The 13,388-nt window shown below is 50.6% G+C and overlaps 1 protein-coding gene across 2 annotated transcripts in view; it reads left to right on the forward strand.

Annotated features, from left to right (window-relative positions):
- Positions 1–5,372, forward strand: part of DNMT1 (DNA methyltransferase 1) — a 53,669-nt gene extending 48,297 nt beyond the window's left edge. For both annotated transcript variants that reach the window (XM_021676661.2, XM_012436256.3), the window contains 7 exons: positions 39–205; positions 623–800; positions 1,326–1,521; positions 2,561–2,727; positions 2,998–3,114; positions 4,463–4,553; positions 5,017–5,372. In XM_021676661.2, coding sequence (XP_021532336.2) covers positions 39–205; positions 623–800; positions 1,326–1,521; positions 2,561–2,727; positions 2,998–3,114; positions 4,463–4,553; positions 5,017–5,051 — 951 coding nt within the window. In that variant the 3' untranslated portion in view covers positions 5,052–5,372. The remainder of the gene's footprint in view (positions 1–38; positions 206–622; positions 801–1,325; positions 1,522–2,560; positions 2,728–2,997; positions 3,115–4,462; positions 4,554–5,016) is intronic.
- The last annotated feature ends 8,016 nt before the right edge of the window (positions 5,373–13,388 follow it).

The raw sequence follows: 13,388 nt of genomic DNA on the forward strand, positions 1-13,388 counted from the left end.
TCTCACTGACGATGTGGGCGTCTGTCCTTCCCCCACAGGCCGGTCAGTATGGCGTGGCCCAGACGCGGAGGCGGGCCATCATCCTGGCCGCGGCCCCTGGAGAGAAGCTTCCCCTGTTCCCGGAGCCACTGCATGTGTTTGCGCCCCGGGCCTGCCAGCTGAGCGTGGTGGTGGACGACAAGAAGTTCGTGAGCAACATAACCAGGTAGGTGGCCCCCATCGCTCCTCCATGCGCTGCAGAGCAGGCCTCAGTAGCTCACGGGGCCCGTGAGTGCTCCCTGGTGAGTGAGGCTTGGGGAGGAGAGGATGCTATGGCATCCAGCCTGCCACACGGCACTCTGCCACCCCCAGTTTCCAGTTTTAACCCTGCGTCATCTGCTCCCCGAGTAGATGCTGTGTGCAGAACAGTCGGCCACACACTTGGCTGTGGTTGTCCGCAAAGCCCACACCACAGCCCCATCCCCCTTGCAGATGGCCTCCAGGCACACTGCCACCCATGTGACCTTGGGCAGTGCTGTGAACTCTGGAGAAGGCCATCTGAGCAGGCAGGGGACGGCCCCTGTGATGAGGGGACAGCTGCTCCGTGCGTCCCCAGTGGTGTCAACCTCCTGCTGTGTTGCAGGTTGAGCTCGGGTCCTTTCCGGACCATCACGGTGCGAGACACGATGTCTGACCTGCCGGAGGTGCGGAACGGAGCCTCGGCGCTGGAGATCTCCTACAACGGGGAGCCTCAGTCCTGGTTCCAGAGGCAGCTCCGGGGCACACAGTACCAGCCCATCCTCAGGGACCACATCTGTAAGGTAATGGCACCCCTACAGAGCAGCTCCTCCTTGAGACCCAGCCCAGCAGCCTCAGGGGAACAGTCAGAGCCTGCCCAAGGCTCATCAGGGACATGGAATCTGATCCCACGCTCTTCCTCCTGAGTCCTCAGCCCGTGCATGACCCCTGGCTTCTCTCGCACAGTCATGGGGACTGTCAGAGCTCACAGTCCTGAACTCGGTCTGGAATGGTGTCTAGCCACTGCCCACCCACCACTGCCTCCCCCTTCGCTGCCTCTACCCACATTTTCCCAGGATGCCAAGACCAGCTCTTGACCCTCCCCCACCCTAAAGGCTCAGCTTAGATTCCCATGCTGCCCCACCCCTGCACTGCCCCAGGTCCCTGCCATGGCCTTGAGCTGAGTGCGCCATCCCTGACTGTCTCTTTCCTAATGGGCGTGAGCCCCAGGGGGCTTCCTGGTCACCATGGTGTTCCCAGCAACCAGCCCACCACGGATGCTCGGATGCTGCTAACACAGGGTGACAGCTGGGCCCCCACACTTTCAGGACATGAGTGCATTGGTGGCCGCCCGCATGCGGCACATCCCCTTGGCCCCCGGCTCAGACTGGCGAGATCTGCCCAACATCGAAGTGCGGCTCTCGGACGGTACCATGGCCCGGAAGCTGCGGTACACCCACCACGACAGGAAGAACGGTCGAAGCAGCTCCGGGGCCCTCCGTGGGGTCTGCTCCTGTGTGGAAGGTGCGGTCTGTAGGCTCTGGTTCCCGGTGGGCTCGGGAAGGACAGCAGAGCCCTGGGGCTTTGGCCCATGGTCCTGGAGGCCAGGTCAGGGGACAGACACACCAAGACTGGGTGTCCCAGAGAAGGTAGCTGCTGACTGTTAAGTAATAAAAGCAGGCTAGGCCAGTGGCTCATACCTGTAATCCTAGCACTTTGGGAGGTCAAGGCAGGAGGATCGCTTGAGCCTGGGAGGTTGTGGCTGTGGTGAAATGATTGTGCCATTGTCCTCCCTCCTTGGAGGCTGAGTAAGACCCTGTCTTACTCAGATCTCAGACTGACAAGCACTGGCAGGTCACTGGGGCGGCGCCCGCTGGGTCTGGACAGGAAGGAGGCTTCTGTGCCTGTCACTGGGTGGGGCCGGGGACAGCACAGTCTCTTCTGAGGGAATACCTGCTGGCCACCGGGTATCGCCAGCACTCGAAGTGGGAAGACGGCCCGCAGGAGGGACAGGGTTGAGACGTCTGAGTTGAGGCAGAGATTGAGCCAGAAGGAGCAGGCTACAACCCATGGGGGTGACAGAAAAAAGAAAAAAGTCAATAATAAAAACAGGTCAGGTGTGGTTTAATTCCAGCACTTTGGGAGGCTGAGGCAGGCAGATCATTTGAGGTCAGGAGTGCGAGACCAGAGTGACCAACATAGTGAAACCCTGTCTCTACTAAAATTATAAAAATTAGTGGTGGCACGCACCTGTAATTCCACACTACTTGGGAGGTTGAGGCAGGAGAATTGCTTGAACCCAGGAGGCAGAGGTCGAAGTGAGCCACGATCATGCCATTGCACTCCAGTCTGGCAACAGAGCGAGACTCTGTCTCAAAAAACATATAGTAATAATAATAAAAGCAGTGCCTAGAGAACGAGGATTGTTGGTTGTTCCACCCCAGGGGGCCCCTTGCACAGGAGATGCTGTCTCTGCCTCCCAAAGCACTAAGAGCCACTGTCCCCCATCCCAAGCCTTCACCCAATCCCATAACTGCAGCCTCATCACTGTCCTCTATTCCAGCCGGCAAAGCCTGTGACCCTGCAGCTAGGCAGTTCAACACCCTCATCCCCTGGTGCCTGCCGCACACTGGGAACCGGCACAACCACTGGGCTGGCCTCTATGGAAGGCTCGAGTGGGATGGCTTCTTCAGCACAACCGTCACCAACCCCGAGCCCATGGGCAAGCAGGTAGGTGGGGAGGGGTGTCTATCGGCCTGGGTTAGGCTCTGCACTTGGAGGCCCAGCTGGATGGAGGTGTGGGCTTAGCCCAGTGGGAGACAGCACCCCGGGACCCCAGGCACCTGGCCTCCTCTTCCTCCCACCCGCTTCGTGTCCATGGGACAGGCTGGCAGGCCAAGGCCAAGTCTGAATTCTGCCATGGTGCCATTTCCCTCCCTGTCCCCCATGGTGACCCGGCCTGGGTGCTGCTGCCCTCACCCACTGCTTCTCTCCCCGCAGGGCCGCGTGCTCCACCCCGAGCAACACCGTGTGGTGAGTGTGCGGGAGTGTGCCCGCTCCCAGGGCTTCCCTGACACCTACCGGCTCTTTGGCAACATCCTGGACAAGCACCGGCAGGTCAGTGGGGCGGCGCCTGCCAGGTCTGGACAGGAAGGAGGCTTCTGTGCCTGTCACTGGGTGGGGCCGGGGACAGTACAGTCTCTTCCGAGGGGACACCTGCTGGCCACCGGGTAGTGCCAGTGCTCAAAGTGGGAAGACTGCCCGCAGGAGGCACAGGGTTGAGACGTCTGAGTTGAGGCAGAGATCGAGCCAGAAGGAGCAGGCTACAACCCATGGGGGTGACAGCTCGATTGCTGAAGGTTAAAATGAACCTGTACCTTTGTTCCTACCTACTTCTCAGGTGTGAGGTTCGCTTAATGAGTTAGTCTTAGTTAAGCAGATTTTCATCAACACAGGGCACACACATGGCTTAAAAACCAGTGTCCAGGGTTCTTTGAAAATCACGTTTCACTCCTCCCCGACAAACCTGGTTCTCAGGAATCGGCCACTCTTTTTTTACCTTTTTTTTTTTTTTTTGAGATGAAGTTTTACACTTTCGCTCAGGCTGGAGTGAAGTGGCGAGATCTCAGCTCTCAGCTCACTGCAACCTCCAATCCCTGGGTTCAAGCAATTCTGCCTCAGTCTCCCGAGTAGCTGGGATTACAGATGTATGCCACCACGCCTGGCTAACTTTTGTATTTTTAGTAGAGTCGGGGTTTCACCATGTTGGCCAGGCTGGTCCCAAACTCTTGACCTCAGGTGATCTACCTGCCTTGGCCTCCCAAAGTGCTGGGAGTACAAGCCTAAGCCACTGTGCCCTGCCAGGGAAGCAGCTGGGAGTGAAATGTGTCTAGGTGGCTCATTTGTCTTTTTTTTTTTTTTCCTGAGACAGGGTCTCACTCTGTCGCCCAGGTTGGAGTGCAGTGACATGATTTCTGCTCACTGCAACCTCTGCCTCCCAGGTTCAGACGATTCTCCCACTTCAGCCTCCCGAGTAGCTGGTATTACAGGCACATGCCACCACGCCCAGCTAATTAATTTTTGTATTTTTAGTAGAGACAGGGTTTCACCATGTTGGCCAGGCTGGTCTTGAAATCCCGGCCTCAAGTAATCCACCTGCCTTGGCCTCCCAAAGTGCTGGGATTACAGGTGTGAGAGACTGCACCCAGCCCATGTGTCTTTATCTTGAGTCTTTCTGAAGCTCTTTAAAGTCCCAGTGACATATAGCTGTGGGGTGGGACGATGGGCCAGTTGGAGGGTCCGAGGGCCTTGTGCTGGAAGGGCTTTGGGCCCATGTGAGCAGGACCAGAACCCCTCCCCAAGGTGCACAATGCCCAGGTCGTCCTCCATCGAGTAGGGGCTGGCAGCACACCTGCCCCCGGGCCTGGCTGTCTACATCAGGCGTTGCCCTTCTCCCCTCCCACAGGTGGGCAATGCCGTGCCGCCGCCTCTGGCCAAAGCCATCGGCTTGGAGATCAAGCTCTGTGTGTTGGCCAAAGCCCGAGAGAGTGCCTCAGGTATGGTGGGGTAAGCTGGGCTTCCTCTGGGGCCTGACTGCCCTCTGGTGGTACATGCAGGGGCAGCCACCAGCCACTGCTCTGGGCTCTGGGGTGGCCCCATCTTTCTCAAGGGGCTGCTGTGAGGACTGAGTGAGTTGCCTGTGTTGAGTGCTTAGAGCAGGCGTGCTGCACGCAGCAGGTGTGTAGTCGGGCTGGCTGCTGAACAGGCCCTGGGGCCACGTCCCTCACTCCTGCTCGGTAGGTCTGGCTTGTCAGGCAACTGCCTCAGCTGCTCACTGGCGCTTCTGGGTCTAGGACCCTCAGGGTTTGAGGAGCGTTCAGTCCCCAGGAACTCCTTCAGCCGTGCCATCGCCGCCTGGGCGTTGACCTTTCCCGATGGACCGTGTCTGTTGCACTCACCTGTTAAGTGGTGACACCGTGCATGTTCTCCAGAGTGACTTCTCCTTTTATTTCCCTTCAGCTAAAATAAAGGAGGATGAAGCTGCTAAGGACTAGTTCTGCCCTCCCGTCACCCATGTTTCTGGCACCAGGAATCCCCAACATGCACTGATGTTGTGTTTTTAACATGTCAATCTGTCCGTTCACATGTGTGGTACATGGTGTTTGTGGCCTTGGCTGACATGAAGCTGTTGTGTGAGGTTCGCTTATCGACTAATGATTTAGTGATCAAATTGTGCAGTACTTTGTGCATTCTGGATTTTAAAAGTTTTTTATTATGCATTATATCAAATCTACCACTGTATGAGTGGAAATTAAGACTTTATGTAGTTTTTATATGTTGTAATATTTCTTCAAATAAATCTCTCCTATAAACCACCCTGGGTGGGGACTCGTGATTTGCGTGGGGCTTCTGGCTGAGGCTGGACAGGATCAAACTCCTCCATGCCGAAGGCCACCCGCACGGAGTTTGAAGCTGGCACGTGTTTAAAGCTAGATGCTCCTTGTGTCTCTCTGTGTCTGTTCAGAACAGTCACATGAGTTGATCCCCATGACAAGCAGATGGAACTTGATAGTGTCAGTTCCAGGAAAGCCTTTTCAGGGAACGGTATCGGCCAACCTTAGGCATGGCTGCTGGCCCTCTGGTCTGGAGTGGGTCGTGATGCCTGGCAGTGGAGTAGCCATCCTGTGACCATGAGGACGGCTCTCTGCAGCAACTGGTGGAGCAAGAAGAGGAGTCATCACGGAGCTGCCCTCGGAGCCTCAGCTGCCCTGTCCTCAGGCAAAACCCCTTCTTTAGTTGTTTTTTTCTTTTCAAATATTTATTTTTAGACAGAGTCTTGCTCTGTTGCTCAGGCTGCAGTGCAGTGGGACAGTCTCAGTTCAATGCAACCTCTGCCTCCCAGGTTCAAGAAATTTTCCTGCCTCAGCCTTCTGAGTAGCTGAGATCGCAGGTGCCTATCACCACGTTCAGCTAATTTTTATATTTTTAGTAGAGACGGTATTTTGCCATGTTTGCCAGGCTGGTCTCAAAATCTTAACGTGATCCACCCACCTGAGCCTTCCAAAGTGCTGAGATTATAGATGTGACCCACTGCGCCCAGCCTTCTGTTAGCATTTTGGTTTGGTTTGGTTTGGTTTTTGAGACAGTTTCGCTCTGTCCCCCAGGCTGGAGTGCAGTGGCACAATCTTGGCTCTTCGCAACCTCCGCCTCTCAGGTTCAAGCGATTCTCCTGCCTCAGCCTCCCGAGTAGCTAGGATTATAGGCATGCGCCACCACACCCTGGTGATTTTGTATTTTTAGTAGAGACGGGTTTATCCATGTTGGTCAGGCTGGTCTATTCCCGACCTCGGATGATGCATTCGCCTCAGCCTCCCAAAGTGTTGGGATTACAGGTGTGAGCCACTGCGCCAGGCCAGTGTTTTTTTATAGTGACATAACGCTTTCATGTGTCTGGTGACCACTGGATGTACCCCTTCTCTGTGGAGGCCACATGACTCTTTGCTGGGAGCTCCCTGGGCGTTTGGGATGACTACCCCTGCCCAGTCATCCTGGCTCGTCCTGGCTCTGCCATACAGAGACTTCCCATTTTTAGGAAGTTAATTAATTTATATTTGTCACTCTTGATTTTTGTAGCCTGCTTATTTATTTTTGAGATGGAGTCTTGCCGTGTAACCCAGGCTGGAGTGCAGTGGCATGATCTTGGCTCACTGCAACCTCCGCCTCCCAGGTTCAAGCAGTTTTCCTGCCTCAGTCTCCCAGGTAGTGAGGATTGAGCAGTGGAGATTATAGGCATGCACTACCAGGCCCAGCTAATTTTTGTATATTTAGTAGAGACAGGGTTTTGCCCTGTTGGCCAGGCTGGTCTCAAACTCCTGACCTCAAATGATCCTCCTGCCTCAGCCTCCCAAAGTGCTGGCATTACAGGTATGAGCCACTGTACCCGGCCTTTGTAGCCTATTTAGAAACGCCTTCCCTCCCCTCATCAGTAGATCTTAAACATGTATCTTCTTCCACATTTCTGACATTCTCATTTTAACACGTGAATCACTTTTCTAAGGACTAAAAATGGGAATCTCAGCTTATTTTTTGAAGACTGATAAACGCACACAGCAAGTGCAGCAGCTCAGTTTGACAGATGGTGTAAACTTCCCCCAGCCGAAATATTTTTTAAAATATACTTTTTGCTGCTTTTTTAAGCTAAAAATTCATTTCAAAGCATATAATGAGTATAATGAGTTTTCTTTTTCTGGATTCCCAGGCACCTTGATTAAGGCAACCAAGTCCTTGTCTCCTCACAAGGTCATACCGTATATAAATAGAAGGATAGAGCTCGTGTACCTATTGTCTTTTTTTTACTTCTGTGAGACAGGGTCTTGGTCTGTCACCCAGGCTGGAGTGCAGTGGCCCGATCTCGGCTCATGGCAACCTCCACGATCTGTGTTCAAGTGATGCCCTGCCTCCAAGTACTGGGACTACAGGAGCGTACCAACTGTGTTTATTCTGAGATGGAGTTTTACTCTTGTTGCCCAGACTAGAGTGCAATGATGCAATCTCAGCTCACTGCAGCCTCTAGCTCCTGGGTTCAAGGAGTCTTCCTACCAGCCTCCCAAGTAGCTAGGATTATAGGCATTTGCCCGGCTAATTTTTGTATTTTTGGTAGAGATGGGGTTTCACCATGTTGCCCAGGCTCTTCTCAAACTCCTGACCTTGAGTGATCCGCCCACCTCAGCCTCCCAAAGTGTGGGATTACAGGCATGAGTCACCATACCCAGCCTAATTTTTATTTTTGTAGAGATGCAGTCTCACTATATTGCCCAGTTTGATTTCAAGTGTCCCTCCCACTTAGACTCCCAAAGTGCTTGATTATAGGTGTGAGTCACTACACCTAGCCAATAGTGTCTTTTTTATTTTTTTGAGATGGAGTTTTGCTCTTGTTGCCTAGGCTGGAGTGCAATGGCTTGATCTCGGCTCACTGCAACCTCTGCCTCCTGGGTTCAAGCGATTCTCCTGCCTCAGCCTCCTGAGTAACTGAGATTACAGGTGACTGCCACCACTCCCAGCTAATTTTGCATTTTGTATTTTAGTAGAGATGGAGTTTCACCATGTTAGCTAGGCTGGCCTCAAACTTGACCTCTGGTGATCCACCCGCCTCGGCCTCCCAAAGTGCTGGGAGCCACCATGCCCATCGATAGTGTCTATTAAGACTGCTTTTACAAAAACTTACCAGGGCATGGTGGCGTGTGCCTGTAGTGCCAGCTACTCAAGAGGCTGAAGTGAGAGAATTGCTTGAACTCAGGAGGCGGAGGTTGCAATGAGCAGATACTGTGTCACTGCACTCCAGCCTGGATAACAGAGCGAGACCCTGTCTCAAAAATAAACTGCTTTGCGCCAGGTGCGGTGGTTCACGCCAGTAATTCCAACACTTTGGGATGCCCAGGTGGGTGGATCACCTGAGGTCAGGAGTTCAAGACCACCCTGGCCAACAGCGTGAAACCCTGTCTCTAGTATAAATACAAAAATCAGCCAGGTGTGGTGGTAATGTGCCTGTAGTCCCAGCTACTCAGGAGGTTGAGGCAGAATCACTTGAATCTGGGAGGCGAAAGCTGCAGTGAGCCACCGTTGCGACACTGCGCTCCAGCCTGGGTGACAAAGACTCTGTCTCAAAACATAAATAAACAAACTGACTTGCACTTTGAAGGTTGTCTTACCTAGGAATCTCTCTTGCTCCTCTATTTTAAAAATTGGGGTACAGCCGGGCGCGGTGGCTCACGCCTGTAATCCCAGCACTTTGGGAGGCCGAGGCGGGTGGATCACGAGGTCAAGAGATCGAGACCATCCTGGTCAACATGGTGAAACCCCGTCTCTACTAAAAATACAAAAAAATTAGCTGGGCACGGTGGCGCGTGCCTGTAATCCCAGCTACTCAGGAGGCTGAGGCAGGAGAATTGCCTGAACCCAGGAGGCGGAGGTTGCGGTGAGCCGAGATCGCGCCATTGCACTCCAGCCTGGGTAACAAGAGCGAAACTCCGTCTCAAAAAAAAAAAAAAAAAAAAAAATTGGGGTACAATATGAAATATGCAGGTCCTAAATGTTCGGCTTGAATCTTGAGAAGTGAACACAGCACTGCAGCCCACATGCTTCTCAAGACAGAGAATGTCTGTCACCTCAGGTCACCTCATGGCTCTTCCCACTTGATCTCCCCCTTCCCTGTCACTGGGCAGCTTCACATCCAGTTTTATCTCCATAGGTGACATTTGCCTGTTGAGGCCAGCATAGGCTCTTGAGTTTGGGGTCTTTCTCTCAGCATAATGCCTTAGGGATTCATCCATGCCATTATATGTGTATCAGTTTTGTTCTTTTATTCTTTTGAGATGGAGTCTCACTCTGTCGCCAGGCTGGAGTGCAGTGGCGCAATGTTGCTTCACTACAACCTCCGCCTCCTGGGTTCAAGCGATTCTCCTGCCTCAGCCTCCCGAGTAGCTGGGATTACAGGTGTGCACCATCATGCCTAGCTATTTTTTGTATTTTTAGTAGGGGTTTCACCATGTTGGCAGAGATGGTCTTGATCTCCTGACCTCGTGATATGCCCACCTCGGCCTCCCAAAGTGCTGAGATTAGAGGTTTGAGCCACTGCGCCTAGCCAATTTTTTTTATTTCTGAGACACTCTTACTCTGTCACCAGGCTGGAGTGCAGTGGTGTGATCTCGGCTCACTGGAACCTCCACCTCCCAGGTTCAAGCTATTCTCATGCCTAAACCTCCGAAGTAGCTGGGATTACAGGCCCACCACCTGACCCAGCTAATGTTTGTATTTTTAGTAGAAGCGGGGTTTTGCCATGTTGGGCAGGCTGGTTTCGAACTCTTGGTCTCAAGTGATCTGCCCGCCTCAGCCTCCCAAAGTGCTGGGATTACAGACATGAGCTACCACGCCTTGCCACTGATTATTGTGTTTTTTGTAGAGACAGAGTCTCGTTTTGTTGCCCAGGCTGCTCTCAAACTCCTGGGCTCAAGTGATCTGCCGGCCTTGGCATCCCCAAATGCTGGGAGTTTAGGCATGAGCCACTGGGCCTGGACAAGAATACAACATACTAACTATACTCAGTATGTTATACAATAAATCTCTTAGAATGCCTTTATTTAAACTTTTTTTCTGGCTGGGCACGGTGGCTCATGCTTGTAATCCCAACACTTTGGGTGGCTGAGGCAGGAGGATTACCTGAGCTCAGGAGTTTGAGACCAGCCTGGGCAACACAGTAAAACCTTGTCTCTACTAAAATACAAAAAGTATTTTGGGGCCGGGCGCGGTGGCTCACGCCTGTAATCCCAGCACTTTGGGAGGCCGAGGCAGGCGGATCACGAGGTCAAGAGATCGAGACCATCCTGGCCAACATGGTGAAACCCCGTCTCTACTAAAAATACAAAAATTAGCTGGGCGTGGTGGCGCAGCCTGTAGTCTCAGCTACTTGGGAGGCTGAGGTAGGAGAATTGCTTGAACCCAGGAGGCAGAGGTTGCAGTGAGCCGAGATCGTACCATTGCCCTCCAGCCTGGGTAACAAGAGCGAAACTCCATCTCAAAAAAAAAAAAAAAAAAAAAATACAAAAATTAGCTGAGCATGGCAGTGTACACCTGTAGTCCCAGCTACTTGGGAGGCTGAGATGGGAGGATTGCTTGAGCCTAGCAGGTGGAGGTTGCAGTGAGCCGAAATTGCACTAGCCTGGGTGACAGAGCAAGACTCTATGTCAAAAAGTAATGTACACAGGAGATTGTGTGTAGCCTATATGAAAACACTATGCCATTTTATTTTATTTTTGAGACAGTCTCTGTCACTCAGGCTGGAGTGCAGTGGCACAATCTTGGCTCACTGCAGCCTCTGCCTCCCAGGTTCAAGCAATTCTCCTGCCTCAGCCTCTCGAGCAGTTGGGACTACAGGCATGTGCCACCAAGCCTGGCTAATTTTTTTGGATTTTTAGTAGAGATGGGATTTCACCATGTTAGTCAGGCTGATCTTGAACTCCTGATCTCAAATGATCCACCCACCTCAGCCTCCCAAAGTGCTGGTACAACAGGTGTGAGCCACTGCACCCGTCCTATGCCATTTTATATCAGGAATTTGAACATATTCTGATTTTGGTACCACATGGGTTCCTGGAACTAATCCCCTGGGGACACTGAGGGGTGGCTGCACGTAGATTTGTATACACATGTGTATCCACATCTAGGCTACTTTTCTAGGAGTTGAATGGCTGGGTTGAAACTTTCGAACTGGCACATCCTCTAAAAATCAAGCAGGGGAGACAGTCTCGCTCTGTTGCTCAGGCTGGAGTGCAGTGGTGTGATCTCAGCTCACTGCAACCTCTGCCTCCCAGGTTCCAGCAATTCTCCTGCCTCAGCCTCCCCAGTATCTGGGATTGCATTAACTTTACAGGCTTCTGGAAAAATTGACATGCTAATGACAGGCTTTCCTTTCTGAGAACAGGGGTTGTCCTCCTGTTTATTCAGGAATTCCTTTGTGTCCGTCACAACTTTTCATCCCGATCTTGCAGACTTCGTAACTCGATTTTTTTTTTTTGAAAGAGAGAAAGAGAAAGAGGGAGAGAGAACAGGAGTCTTGCTGTATTGCCCAGGCTGGAATGTAATCTAAAAATAGGTGTTGAAAACCTCTTTTTTGCCGATAATTGTGCTTAACAGTGGAGACAGGAAGGAAAAAGAGAAGAAAATAACAAACAGCCAACCAATATTTCATTAAGTCTGTGAAATGCTATACAAATGCTGAAGAGTGATTTACTTCCAATTATGTGGTTGCTTTCAAAATAGGTGTGATGTGATACTGAGAAAAATGTATGTTCTGTGGACCTGGGGTGGAGAATTCTATAAATATTCACTGAGTTTACTTGTTTCAGGTCTGAGTTCAAATCATAGATGTCCCCGTTAATTATCTATGTTGTTGATCTGTCGAATATTAACAATATAGTGTCAAAGTCTCCCGCTATTATTGTGCGGGAGTCCAGGTCTCTCTATAAGTCATTAAGAACTTGTCTTATATATCTGGGTGTTCCTATATTGGGTGCATATATATTTATGATCATTAACTCCTGTTGTTGCATTGATCCTTTTACCATTATGTAATGTCCTTCTTCGTTTCTTTTAGTCTTTGTTACTGTTAAAGTCTATTTTGTCAGAGACGAAAATCACAACTCCTGGTTGTTGTTGTTTCTTTCTCTCCATTTGATTGGTGAGTCTTCCACCATCCCTTTGTTTTGAGTCTTTGTGTGTCCTTGCTTATGAGATGGATCTGGATACAGCGTACCGATGGGTTTTGACTTTTTATTCATTTTGCCTGTCTGTGTCTTTGGGGCATTTAATCCATTTAAATTTAGGATTAATCTTGATATTTGTGAGTTTAATATTGTCGTTTAATGCTAGCTGACTATTTTGCCCATTAGTTGATGTAGATTCTTCATTATGGAGATACTCTTTACCTTTTGGTAAGTTTTTGGGATGACTGATACTGGTTGTTCCTTTCTGTGTATAGTGCTTCTTTCAGAAGCTCTTGTAAAGCAGGCCTGGTGGTGATGAAATCTCTGAGTGCTTTCTTGTTCACGAAAAATTTTATTTTTCCTTCATTTATGAAGCTTAGTTTGGCTGGATATGAGATTCTGGGTTGAAAATTATTTTCTTTGAGGATATTGAATATTGACCCCCATTCTCTTCTAGTTTGTAGGGTTTCTGCTGAGAGATCTGCTGTGAGTCTGATAGGCTTCCCTTTATGGGTAACCTGACCTTTCTCTCTAGCTGCCCTTAGATTTTTCTCCTTTATTTCAACCCTGGTGAATCTAACGATTATGTGTCTTGGGGTTGCTCTACTTGAGGAATATCTTTGTGGTGGTCTCTGTATTACCTGGAGTTGAGTATTGTCCTGCCTTACTAGGTTGGGAAAGTTTTCCTGAATAATATCCTGAAGAATATTTTCCAGCTTGGATTCATTCTCTTCATGACAATTAGGTATAGCTATCAATCATAAATTAGGTCTTTTCACATAGTCCCATATTTCTTGGAAACCTTGCTCATTCCTTTTTACTCTTTCTTCTCTAATCTTGTCTTCTCGTTTCATTTCATTAAGTTGGTCTTCGACCTCTGATATCCTTTCTTCTGCTTGATCAATTCGACTGTTAAAACCTGTGCATACTTCGCGGAGTTCTCGTATTGTATTCTTCAGTTTTCTCAACCTAACCAAATTGTTGAAAAAAAATTTTTTTTTTTGGAGACAGTCTCGCTTTGTCGCCCAGGCTGTAGTGGTGCAGTGGTATAATCTCCGCTCACTGCAGTCTCCACCTTCAGATTCAAGGGATTCTTCTGCCTCAGCCTCCTGAGTAGCTGGGATTACAGGCACC

Source organism: Aotus nancymaae, unplaced genomic scaffold (genome assembly GCF_030222135.1).
Source record: "Aotus nancymaae isolate 86718 unplaced genomic scaffold, 86718_ANA_hifiasm-v0.15.2.pri h1tg000028l, whole genome shotgun sequence".
In the NCBI taxonomy this organism is placed as follows: domain Eukaryota; kingdom Metazoa; phylum Chordata; class Mammalia; order Primates; family Aotidae; genus Aotus; species Aotus nancymaae.